The sequence below is a fragment of the Pseudophryne corroboree genome, chromosome 6, assembly GCF_028390025.1.
Source record: "Pseudophryne corroboree isolate aPseCor3 chromosome 6, aPseCor3.hap2, whole genome shotgun sequence".
NCBI classification, from domain to species: domain Eukaryota; kingdom Metazoa; phylum Chordata; class Amphibia; order Anura; family Myobatrachidae; genus Pseudophryne; species Pseudophryne corroboree.
This window is the reverse complement of record NC_086449.1, coordinates 529,738,190-529,751,456: the sequence shown is the minus strand read 5'-3', so window position 1 is coordinate 529,751,456 and position 13,267 is coordinate 529,738,190. Positions and strand designations below refer to the sequence as shown.

The following is a 13,267-nucleotide window of genomic DNA, read 5'->3' as shown; positions in this document are numbered from 1 at the left end:
ATGTCAGGAGGGTGAATCTTGGTTTAGTATCTGCAGAAATAAACAAAGCACCCATGTTCCCGGCTCTTCCAGATAACGGACCCTCTAATACAGTAGAAATGTGTAATTCCAGCGCACAGTCTGGAGCCTGACATTAGATGAGGGGCTGGGGCCCACTGAGAAGTACACCTGTACCATTGGTCAGTCTGAACCTGCACATGCCATAAGTAAGCCAGTGTGATAAGTGGTGATTCAGCAGATCTTAAGTTGAAAGTTTGCTCTCTGAAATGAGAACTGACCTGTGTCGAGTCCCACAAGCCCTCAGGGTTCAATGCTGTCTAACTCCCTTTGCTGTAAAATTATCAAGAGCCTTGTACCAAAATGCAGGAAAACCAGTAGCTCTCTTTCCACTTTGGTTCATTAAGGATAAGATTCACAGTAACTTGTGCAGGTGACTGTGAATACATACAAAAAGCTTGTCAGAATTTAGGCTAATAGTCTCGCAGTCCGAATAAAAAAAAAAAAAAAGTTTTCTGATCATTTGCTAGGGGAGTATAATTAAAGTGAATTCATTATATTCATGAATTCACTATTCATGAAGAGTTTTCTAGGGCTTCAGTATAATTTTGCACAAGAATACTTTCTTAAGTTTGACCTTATGCAATCTGGTCATCACAAACACATGGGGGGTAAATCAGACTAGATCGCTGCAGTCTGAATCCCTTTGTGGAGTGCCCCCTGGGAGCCCAGTGAGATGCGAACAGCATTTCTGGGCTACGACACCACTGCCTGATTGACAGGGAGAGGCGGTCGCGGGGCGGGAGGGGACCTGCCAGTTGAACGCAGAAGGAACGCCGTTGGTGGGGCACAATCCAGACAATGCAGGCATGTCCGGACCATTGCGGGGGCAGGTCACGGAGGCTGCGTGTTGTCACGCACAGCCGCTGCGACTCGGGGGGAAAAGCGGGTAGCCGCCTGCCAGTGCGCAGGAGCTGTGCTGGCAGGGATCTACTCGCTGGGTGCAAAAGCATCGCCACTGTGCGATGGTTTTTTCACCCGTGCGCGGGATGGCAGATCGAGACAATGCGGGGCGGACTAGCCCTGTGCTGGGTGTCCCCCCGCATGTCTGAGAAACTGATCGTAGATGTGCTAAATTTAGCACATTTACGATCAGATCTGAATTACCCCAATGGAGTCACATAAAGTACTTATGGCCCAAGTGTATTAAGCCTTAGAAAGTGATAAAGTGGAGATGGATTAAGAGAGATAAATGACCAGCCAACCAGCTCCTTTTAATTTTTCAAACACAGCCTGTTACATGGCAGTGAGGAAGATGATTGGCTGGTCATTTATCACTCTTTATCCATCTCCACTTTATCACTTTTTAAGGCTAAATACCAGGGCTTAAAGTGGTCCTGGAGAGGTAGTGGAACTGATTTACTCAGCGTGCGTGTGGTTGGGAACTTAAGCTGGATAAACATAGGACGATATTTTGAATTATTTGCCTGATTCTGATAGATCGGAATGACAAATTGTTAAAATCGTCCAGTGTGCGTTCCTGCGTCGTCATCCATCTCATATTCAGGTTGGCCCTACATGCTGCTCAATCTGAAGATGTGGATAATGCCCCATGCTTACGGATGCGGCGGCGGAATGACATATTGTTCGGTCATTCCCCAGATCATGCGGTGGTGTGTATGGGCCGCCTAATAAGTCATTCTGTTGCATCTGCCGTCAGCTGGGTACACAGGTCGTCTAATGTGTACCCAGCTTTAGACTGTAAACCTCACTGGGGCAAGGACTGATGGGAATGATTATATATTCTCTGTACAGTGCTGCATAAGCTGACTGGCCATATAGAAATAAACAATACCAATAGCTTTACTGTGTGCTTTCCCCTCATTTTCATTGTTTCTGTATTTTATTTATTTATTTTTAACTATCAGGTTTACATCTGTAACACAGATCACAACAAAAAATGAAACTCTTTCCATAGTGTGATATAAAAACAACAACTAAACAGCTCTCTTTTTAATGGGATCTAATCAAAATATCAACAGCAACAATGTTAAAATAACAATTGTTAAAATGTCAGCAGACAACATCCCGGCATTCTCAGAATGTCAAAGTGTGAAAGGCCGACACTGTCAAAATACGGCAACATTAGGGTTAGGCTAGAGGGGAACACCTGACGATCGGAGGTCTGACCCGGAAGTGATAGTCACATGACCACCGGGACCTGAAGCTGCACTGGAGCCACTGCAGCTGTCAGGAAAAGGTAAGTTACCCGCTGGGTCACCAGGACAAAATGTTGACATTTCATCACTGTCTACATGATGAATGTTGGCATTTCATACCCAACCCCTTTTCAGTCACCACCTAACATTAGGACATGTTTTCAACAAAATAAAGGACTACAGCACACCTCTATAGCTTTTATACAGTATATTGAGTATAGAATTTGTTACTAGGTTACAAACATTGAACACAGAGTTTAACCATCATGAGAAACGCCTCAGTAATGCTGATGCACTAAGGCATACAAGTTTCAGAAAGCATAGTCTTCCTCAAGACTCATTTTGACCACGGTGGTCGTGTGTACAGGAGCTAATCACAGTAATGGACTCCACCGAGAAGGCTGTAGGAGACACTGGTCTGGATTCAGGGATATGCTCTATTCTGTACTTCTCAATATATGGTTCTGCCACTTGCCAAATCTACAAGACAAAAGTGGGTATAAGCATTAGACACATAAAAAATTAAAGTGTTTCAGGAGACAAGTAAAAAAAAATCATTCAAACAAATGATTTGCTGGCAAACAGATAGAGGCATTGGTATACCTATGATGCACACCGGCCCTTGGTCCAAGGAGGCCCACACCGCACACCCTGCAGCCATATAGTTATACTTACCTCTCCGGAATCACACATCGGCTGGTGCTGCAGACAGAAACTCACCGGGTAATTGGTGTGGGGTCCATTTTCCAGGAGATTTGCACATGCGCAGTAACAAAGTCAAAGCCAGAGACTACTGCACTGCCAGAGATGAGGAGGCCGGCACAGAGCCTGCACATAGGCCCTCTCCTCTCTTATAATCACCCCTGGATAGAGCATCAGGGCTGATGGATAGAATGCATTTTGAATGTAATACATACCCTGTATATATTGGGTTTAGGTAAAGGCAATTGTGACATTTATAAACCCTGGTACAGTCAGATGTTTATTTTCTAAAGAGCTCTAGATTCCAATAATACTGTAACCCAGAACAAAAATTTTTCTTTGTGCAACACTGTCATGGTCTCTATGCCTCACCAGATCGTATATGTTGTTGTGGTACAGTTTTAACTATGCTTAAACCGCTTACTGCAATCAGCACCGTGGAGATCAACCAGGCTACAGCTCATGTCCTAGTGGGTGCAAATGGACTGCAGTTTGGCATTTTAGTAGTATTTAGGATTTCAGGTTTCTAATTTATTCTTTCTGAGAAGTTGTTTTATTTTTTTTATTCCTGGTTTGTCTTTAAAATAAAAAGAAGATAAGATCTATTTATTAACATTGGGTGGGAGAAACCCAATAATTGTTGCATGTTTAAAACAAGGAAGAGAGCGAGACTCCCTCACTACTACAATCCCACTCTATACGTGTATGTGTGAATGTATGTGTATTATATATTTACCATCATGTTTGACATTGTAAAGATGACACTGCTAGAATGCTGTAAATCCCATTGTTAGCAGGTCTGCATCCCATGTTCCACCTAACAGTGCTGCATTCTCAGTGTGAGCCTTTTTTCTGACTAACTCACACATCAATCCTGTTATTTTGACAGTCCCTAAGAGGCATATTAATTAACTTAAAATATAATATTTTCAAATTGTAGGTTGGTTTTTTTTCAAAACCTTATTCATCAAAGCTGTAACAAAGGAGCTATGACTAATGGCTACACCTGCAGCAGAGCTCACAGCCGCATCTCTCACAGCTGCAGAGGAGGTATGGGGGGGTGACAGGCGGTGGCGGCGGGGTGTGTGTGTGTCAGGGACGTGCAGTCAGGGGAGGCAGTGCCTCCCCTGTCATAATCATTAAAATAATAAAAAGAAGATATTTATAACACAGTCTGTTATAAATATCTTTTTTCAATATTTTAATAATTCCCCCCCCTGTGGCTGCTTGTGAGGGTGGGAGGCAGCGGGAGAGGTGCCTCCCGCTGCTAACACTAAAAGTCCGGGCAGCGGGGGGCGGGCAGGGGGCGGGGCGCAGCAATGGGCTGTGAAAGCCCATTGAAAATGAATGGTAAAGCGGCACCTATACTGGTGCCGCAATGACAGGGGCGTGCATTCAGCCCCGATGAATGCACGCCCCTGTCAGTGCCACAGATGTGATTGGCCCAGCGGATCCAGTGCTGGATCCGCTGTCCAATCACTAGCGAGCCCCCTTCCCGGCTGCAGCGGGCGCCGTGGGCTGTGTGGGCGCTCACTGCAGCCAGCGCCGCTGAGCGGCGCTACTATGGGAGAGACGTCATGAGTCATGACGTCTCTCCCATAGTACAGAAGAGACGAGCCGGCAGACGGAGACGGAGGACAGCGCTAATGGAGCTGCGCTGCTGGAGCGGTAAGTATGTGTGTGTGTTTTTTTTATTTTTTGTGTGTGTGTTGGGGGCAGAGCAACAGGGGTTCAGCAACTGGGGGGGCACAACAACAAGGGGCACAACTATAAGGGGCAGAGCAACAGGGGCACAACTATAAGGGACACAGCAAAAGGGGCACAACTTTAAGGGGCACAACTATAAGGGGCACAGCAAAAGGGGCACAACTATAAGGGGCACAGCAAAAGGGGCACAACTATAAGGGGCACAACTATAAGGGGCACAACTATAAGGGGCACAACTATAAGGGGTACAACTATAAGGGGCACAACTATAAGGGGCATAACTACAAGGGGCACAGCAACAGGGGCACAACTATAAGGGCCACAACAAAAGGGGCACAACTACAAGGGGCACAACTATAAGGGGCACAACTACAAGGGGCACAGCAACAGGGGCACAACTATAAGGGGCACAGCAAAAGGGGCACAACTACAAGGGGCACAGCAACAGGGGCACAACTACAAGGGGCACAGAAACTGGGGGGCACAACTACAAGGGGCACAGCAACTGTGGGTCACAACTACAAGGGGCACAACTACAAGGGGCACAGCAACTGGGGGGCACAACTACAAGGGGCACAGCAACTGGGGGGCACAACTACAAGGGGCACAGCAACTGGGGGGCACAACTACAAGGGGCACAGCAACTGGGGGCACAATTACAGGGGTCACAGCTACTGGGGGCACAATTACAGGGGTCACAGCTACTGGGGGCACAGCTACAGGGTGCACAGCTACTGGGGGCAAAGCTACAGGGGGCACAGCGACTGGGGGCACAACTACTCGGGGCACAGCTAGGGGGCACAGCTATTGGGTGCAAAGCTACAAGGGCCACAGCGACTGGGGTCACAACTACCGGGGGCACAGCGACTGGGGGCAAAGTTACAGGGGTCACAGCGACTGGGGGCACAACTACAAGGGGCACAGCTACAACGGGCACAGCTACAGGGGTCACAACTACTGGGGGCACAGCCACAAGGGGCAAAGCTACAGGGGGCACAGCGACTGGGGGCACAACTACAGGGGTCACAACTACTCGGGGCACTGCTACATGGGGCAAAGCTACTAGGGGTACAGCTACTAGGCTCACAACTATTGGGGGAGCCTGCTCCATCATCCCAGCTAGCAGCAGCACTCTCCCCTGTCTATGCTAACGTCCTCGCGCGTCAGCGAGTGTATAATATTCATTAATTTCTCTCTCTCCTCCTGTGGATTACTTTGTTTGTAAGTATAATTTTCATTTTTACAGGTACCGGCCCTATTGGATTCTACTGGACAAGTGGACGTGACCGGCGTGGGATGTAGGTAAGTAATCTCTCTCTCATTTTTACAGGAACCACCTATTGGATTCTACATGGACAAGTGGACGTGATCGGCGTGGGATGTAGGTAAGTATGTGTGAGTGTGTAAGTGTGTTTTAATAAATTTTTACTTTCACGGTGTGTGTGTTGTGTTTTTATTTGGGTATTTTTGTTGTTGTAGAACTACAGGTACCAGCGGGCCCGTTATTTCCTCGCATGCTGGTACTTGAGGTTCTCCAAGCACCAGCAAGCGGGGGAGGCTTGCTGGGCCTTGTAGTTCCACAACAACAAAAATATTCTTTTTTTATACACACTTATGGCTATCAGCCCGGCACCCACCGCCCAGGGGTGCTGGGGACAGCCTCGGGCTTCACCCCTGGCCATTGGGTGCCTGGACGGGGGGGACCTCTTGATTTAAGGGGTCCCCACTCCTCCAGGGAACCCCGGCCAGTGGTGACTAGTTGGGGGGGGGTAATGCCACGGCCGCAGGGACCTACATAAATGTGTCCCCCGGCTGTGGCATTATGTCCCTGGCTAGTGGAGCCCGGTGCTGGTTTTAAAAATACGGGGGACCCCTACATCTTTTGTCCCCCGTATTTTTGGAACTAGGACCGGTCTAAGAGCCCGGTGCTGGTTGTCTAAATACGGGGAACCCCTGTCATATTTTTTCCCAGTATTTAAACAACCAGGACCGGCTCAAAGAGCCCGAGGCTGGTTATACTTAGGAAGGGGGGGACCTCACGCATTTTTTTTAAAAATTTTGTAACCCATTCAGACCCTTCTCCATTAAGTTAATGGAAGCCCTGGACAACAAAATTGCATTCATGTCCTCCTCCCACTTTCTTCCCAAACACTAATTTTAATTTTTTTCTATAAAAATGTACAATATATCACAAGTATGATGAGCAGGCAGGCAGCGGGCATTGGCGGCATCGGATTGAGATGCAAATTAGTGGCGGAGGGCTGGGTCAGTTGATGGTGGGCGAGTTTGTAAGCCATTGGCGGTGGCAGCAGGCATCGGCTCAGAGGCAGTAGCAGGCATTGGCTCGGCGGCGGTAGGGGTCATCGGCAGGATTCAGCGGACATTATGGCTGTAGTGCCTCACCAGCCTCTGACCTCACCGCACGCCACTGGTGTGCGTTTATAACTAGGCAGCGGGTACAGGCACAGTGTGGGGTTGTTTATAACTATCAGATGCAGGGTTAGCAGAGGTGGGGCGAACAGATGCCGGCAGCATAGCGTTGTTAAAGATGTATGCGCAGTATGGGAAGTCCTTATGGACACCTTGGTTGCAGTAGAAAAAAAAAAAACTTTTCCAAAAAACTGCTTCACAAAAATAGCAGTTTTTCGGAAGTGATATTTTTATACGGAAGGCATGATGGATATCGAAAAAATTGTGAAATGGAAGAAGGAGAACTGAAAACTAAAAATTCTCATTTCACTATTTTTTCATGATGAATATGCCCCTAAGTCTCAAAGAGAATGTCGGCGCCGTTATCCTGCTCGCTGCGCTCGCCACAGGTGGGAATAGAGCCTCTGGGTCGGCATTCCGACTGCCAGCATTTTTAGCACTCCGGACTCCGGCGTCGGCATGGTGACCGCCGGGATCCCAAGCGACAGTCACATGATCGCATCCCATAAGAAATTATGGTTTATATGGCCACACTGCCACAAATGATAAACAGACCCTTAAAAATATTCTCCACCCCCAGAACTACTAAATGTAATGCAAGGTGCTCTGATACAGATGAACCCCCAGGATGGGGAAGAGGAGAATTCATTTTTTTCATATAAAGATACAAATTGGAATTACATGAACCTATAAAAGACGATTGCAAATATATAGCATGCAGCTAAAGAAAATGTTTTCCCAGCTTCCTGTTGTTCCATATATCATGGGTCAATAAGGAAAGATAAGGAAATGCTGAAGCTAGTGTAGTGGATGGGATACTTTTTGGCTAAATAAATATGTACTTAGTTATTTGGATCAGAGACCTTTACCAATGTTTTACATGCTAACTTTGCTTCCATCTAAAGTGTGTACAGCACATTAATAATTTACTCTACATCCCTTCACGTGCCAAAGGGCTACAATACAACTGCAATAAACTAAAAAGGACAATATCAGTTAACACTATATAAAACGTAAGATGGGCATACACTATACAAGAAAATCTGCCAGATCTGGTTGGATGGAATGAAAATCTGGTAATGGATGAGCGCAAATGACAGTTGACCATTTGCTCCCAAACACTGAAAATGGACAAAACCTGTTGTTAAGACTAATTCCTAAAATAACGTATTTAACCAATTTGTATGAACAGCAGTTTTTGTCCATTTTCAAGTGTTTGGGAGCAATCTCCACACTCATATTGTAGTGAATAGTTATATTAAAAAAAAAAGCCTCTTGCCTTCTGGTCAACAAGTAATCTATGAGCTGCCTCAATGTCTGGAGCCATGAAACGGTCCTTCATCCAAGGCCTAGAAAAAGACAAACATGGAACATTTATTGATCATTAACTGCACAAAAGTTAGGCCTTCAAAACAAACTCTGACATATTGTTTGCTTTTACCTAACAACAGAGCGTACAAGGTCATAGACTTTCTCCAATGGAGTTGTGGTTCTAAGAGGGCGTAGAAATTCGATTCCCTGGCAGGCTGCAAGCAGCTCAATAGCCAACACTGAAAAGAGAAAATATCTTATTTACAAATCAGCATGTCATTGACATTTCATCAGGTTATATTGTAGATGGAAAATATGTTTATCCTAATGGGGAAGTTCACAAACAGGACGATATGGAGTGGTTCTATTTTGTGAAGAACTATATATTTTTGGATAAAAAGTTGTAATTTTTTTTATAAAACTCATTTGTTTTATCAAATTATCTTTCACATTATAATCTATGATAAATAGAGTCCTAATTTACAGATGTGACTCGGCAAAGGAGGGAACATGCAGGAGCACATAAAGGAAATGCTACAGACAGAAATAGAACTTCGGCCAAAGGATGGCAATAAAGTAAACCACCAGGAAGCCATGCTTCTGGAGCACTAGTTAATACCCTGGAAATAAAATTCGAAGTGGAATTATTACTAGATTTTGTAGATGTGTAGAAAACTTATCCATAAATGAGTACACAAAGTGGCACAGATACCGCGCACATAACTTCAGATGGGATGCAGTCAACATCCCACTGGACGGGATCCCGGCGGTCGAAATACCGACGCCGGAATCCCAACCGCCACAATCCCGACATATTCTCCCTCTGTGGGTGTCCACGACACCCATAGAGGGAGAATATAATATTGTGCCGAGTGTAGCTAGGCACCGTGCCCGCAGCGTGGCGAGCGAAGCGAGCCCGCAAGGGGCTGCGTTCCGCTCGCCACCCCTGTCGGGATTGTGTGGTCGGGATTCAGGCGTCGGTATTTCGACCGCCGGGATCCCGTCCAGCGGGATTACGTACTGATCCCCTTCAGATATAGCACACATTAAGGAAATGAGAGCATATTTTAGGTGCAAATATATTTCAAAACACATGAAGAAAAATAAGTCACATGATGTGATAGAGACTTTACAGAACTTGATCTGCATAACAATTTATCTTGGAAGATGTAGTACACGGCTGAAGGAATTGGGCAAGTCTTTTAATGTACTGCAATACAAACAGAAGAAATCTGGGAGCACCAGTAAAGGATGCGATGTATGTTCCTGGGTTGGAATCTGCATGGCAGCTAAAGGACTCGGGGTAGATTTATTAAGCCTGGTAAAGTGATAAAGTGGAAGGTGATAAAGTACCAGCCAGTCAGCTCCTGTCATTTTTCAAACCCAGCCTGTAACATGGAAGTTAGGAGCTGATTGGCTGGTACTTGATCACCTTCCACTTTATCAGGCTTAATAAATCTGCCCCTCACTGTCAAATTCCAAGATGAGAAATGTATTTCTTGAATGGAAGAAAGGTGATAATCAGAGCAAAAGTGAATTGTTTCAACACTGCAATGGTGTTGGTAAGACTAAACACACACAAAGAATAATATCACTCATGTGTGACAGACACACAGAAAACATATCAGCGTGTCCAGTAAGTATGCAGTGCATGTGTTGCATAAAATGTAAAATCACAACATAACTAAAATAAGAGCAGGGTCTCAAGACCACTTAAAACCATATGCAATGACATATGTGGTTGTATGAAAATACCTAGTGTCACACATCGGGGTCTTAGCCTTACTTTTCCTGTCTGGCGGTGTAATTTTATGGGGTTCAGTATGGTATGCCAGCGGTCGGGCTCCCGGCGACCAGCATACCGGCGCCGGGAGCCCAACCGCCGGCTTACCGACAGTGTGGCGAGCGCAAATGAGCCCCTTGCGGGCTCGCTGTGCTCGCCACGCTACGGGCACGGTGGCGCGCTACATGCGCCGCGCTATTTTATTCTCCCTCCAGGGGGGTCGTGGACCCCCACGAGGGAGAATAAGTGTCGGTATGCCGGCTGTCGGGATTCCGGCGCCGGTATACTGTGCGCCGGGATCCCGTCAGTCAGCATACTGAAGACCACCCATTTTATGGTGTCCTGCACTTCTCCTGGCCGTTGGCAGCACTCCACATCATCAGCATCTTCATCGTACACAAAAATCCTGACTGCATGGGCGAAGCCATATTGCATTTGGTCAGGTGAACATTCCAGTCCAATCGGATCCCGGGAGCTGCGGTCACATGGCCACTGCTACCAATGGAGCACCCTATTTAAACCAGCACATACTCATTGTGCTGGTTTAAATATTTAAACCAGACATACTCATTGCCAGAAAAATTCACTTCTTAGGAAGAGGAATCTCCCTGGCTCAGGGTTTAAGTAGCCTTCTGATCTGTTCCTATGTTTACCTGCAAGTGCTCCTGTGTTCACCTGTAAATACTCCTGTTAATCTACGAGTGCTCCTGTCATCTGCAAACACTCCTATGACGCCAGTGCTGTTCCACCTTTACTGCTGCTGTGCAAAAATTCCACATTTCTTTCCAGTGGCTCTCCTTCAGCAAGGGTTCTGCATTACCATTACACATCTGTCCTCAGCAGTGCTTTGCTTCCATCAAGCACCTGTCTCAATACGTACCTCATCATACCAGTTCACCTGCTTAGTATTATTGGTGTAAGTGTTTGGTCTTTCTTTTGGTTATCTGGTAGCTGGGGCTAGTGCAGAATCTCAGGTTCCTTTTCCAGTTGTGTATACTGGGTTGTGGGTCACGGGTCTGAGTATCTATGTCGGAATCACAGATCTGAGCTTCCCACCTCTAGTCTCAATTCAGAGTTCTTGATTCCTGTCTAGTTTCATTTAGATTCTTAGTTTCTACTTGTTTTGTTCCCTGAGTTCCCAAACTCAAGTTCATGGATTCAGGTGCTGGGGCTGAGTTCACCACGATCATTGTCGGACTGTGGCATTAAGGGCCCACCGGGGGAATGCAGTGGTAGGGGCCCATGTTTAGGGTCATGGACAGTCTCCAGAGGGGGTGTGGCCAGCCACCACAGAGGTTTTACTAACCATTAGAGAGTGCATGGTCTGGCGCCTTGATAAATACTGTATATAGTATATACTGCTAGTGCATGCATGATAATGTACCAGTTTATTAACAACATTCCACGGTAGAAAATTCATCATAGTCCTGTGCAGTATAAGGTAACATATGTATAATATGTAATTCAAGTGCACAGTCTGGAACTCGATCCTTAGAGGAGGAGGTGGGGCCCCAGGCAATGGGGCCCACCGGTGGTTTCCCCAAAACTCCTGTGGGCCAGTTCAACCCTGACCACGATCAGTTTCAGGGTCTCGTTCTTGCGGATTCCAGTCCAATCTCTGGTCCAGTCTCTGGACCTAACAATTTCTAGATGAGCAGAGGTCTTATTAAAGTACCTAGTTTCAGCTTTAAACCAGCTTCAGCTAGACCCATGGGTCCCGATACTGCTCAACAAATACAGATGAACATGACACCTAAATCATGAAGATACACCTTTATAGTGACATACTGTAGTCACATACAGTATGTAATGAAAAACAAAAATTAAGTATTGGAAAATTTGAGGAGTTTGAAGCATATGCATTATTAAGCTCCATCAGCCTCCTAATTAATGTATGTATCCAATTTGCTGCAGTAGATACCAAATTAGCAGAGCAATTCAGTTTTTCTCTGGTGTGCAAACAGCTGCTCTGATAAGCAAATCTGTCCAGTATTGGGATACATCTTTATTTTCCACCTCAGGTTTTGGAGGCAGAATAGCAATCTTTGGCAAACTAAGGGAATATAAGCAAGTTGGTCCTGTATGATGGGGAAGGAGAAGTTAAAGAGGGGGCGATTAAGACAGAGGACAGGAGGGATCTTCAACTTTATGTTCATAACTTAATTTGATTTGGCAATTATGCATTTGCATCTATATATGTAAATGTGAAAGCCCTCACCCACTCACAGACTGACGCATCACTAATTCTTTTACATCCCGATATGTTAGGAAGATGAAATTTAACATATGTATTCTGCAGGTGGTAAATACGAAAACTACGTAATTAGAATTCTAATAAACCTCCCCTAAGGGGATAAACAGGGGGTTTACATAATTACGTCATTACTGATGCGTGGCTTGCGTTGCGTGAACGATAACGCCCAAACGGACAATCGGATCAAAATTTGGATTGTACCTCCAGTGTGTAGAATTTAATAAAACTACAAAAATGGTCCTGTCACTTTTTACCGTATCTGCCTCGGGTTCTCCCCAGGTAATGCCAAGAACCATGGATTAATATTTACTTACATTAAGATGTCTCAAATTTACATCTCTACAGATTTACGAAACTGTTAACACTCATTAATATTTACAACAGTGAAAATCAGAAACTGCAGTGCGAAGAACGGGTAGAACAGCTAGCACTTAATATAAGCATCATGTTTCAGGAGAATTCAAATCCTACCATGTTCTACGTGTTCAATGACTCTTAGAGCTTTCCTTGCTGCCCAGCCTCCCATAGACACATGATCTTCAGTAGCAGCACTAGTTGAGAGGGAATCCACAGAGGATGGATGGCACAAAGCTTTATTTTCAGAAACTGGTGCAAAAAGGGAAATATAAACATTAGAAATGAGAAAGAGCATTAACATTAATCAGAAACTGAAGTGTAAAAACTAGATTTGCTATATTCTTTGTTTTGTCTGGGAGGAGACCCAGAGTAATCCTTTCGGTTTCACCAGGGCCAGTGGCCTTGGCCTACCTTGTCTACACAATTATTATTATCTTGCATCCCCCCTCACTCAGATTGTCTCTTTCATTCTGACTTTCAGTCCAGGTTCTGGATAGATATAGAAGC

General features: G+C 45.5%; 1 protein-coding gene across 5 annotated transcripts in view; it reads right to left on the bottom strand.

Annotated features, from left to right (window-relative positions):
• Nucleotides 1-2,409: 2,409 nt before the first annotated feature.
• The window catches only part of HAL (histidine ammonia-lyase), a 96,149-nt gene continuing 85,291 nt past the window's right edge, over nucleotides 2,410-13,267 (bottom strand). For all 5 annotated transcript variants that reach the window (XM_063927582.1, XM_063927583.1, XM_063927581.1 and 2 more), the window contains exons 18-21: nucleotides 12,875-13,009; nucleotides 8,497-8,605; nucleotides 8,335-8,404; nucleotides 2,410-2,696 (exon numbers count right to left, since the gene is read on the bottom strand). In XM_063927582.1, coding sequence (XP_063783652.1) covers nucleotides 2,547-2,696; nucleotides 8,335-8,404; nucleotides 8,497-8,605; nucleotides 12,875-13,009 — 464 coding nt within the window. In that variant the 3' untranslated portion in view covers nucleotides 2,410-2,546. The remainder of the gene's footprint in view (nucleotides 2,697-8,334; nucleotides 8,405-8,496; nucleotides 8,606-12,874; nucleotides 13,010-13,267) is intronic.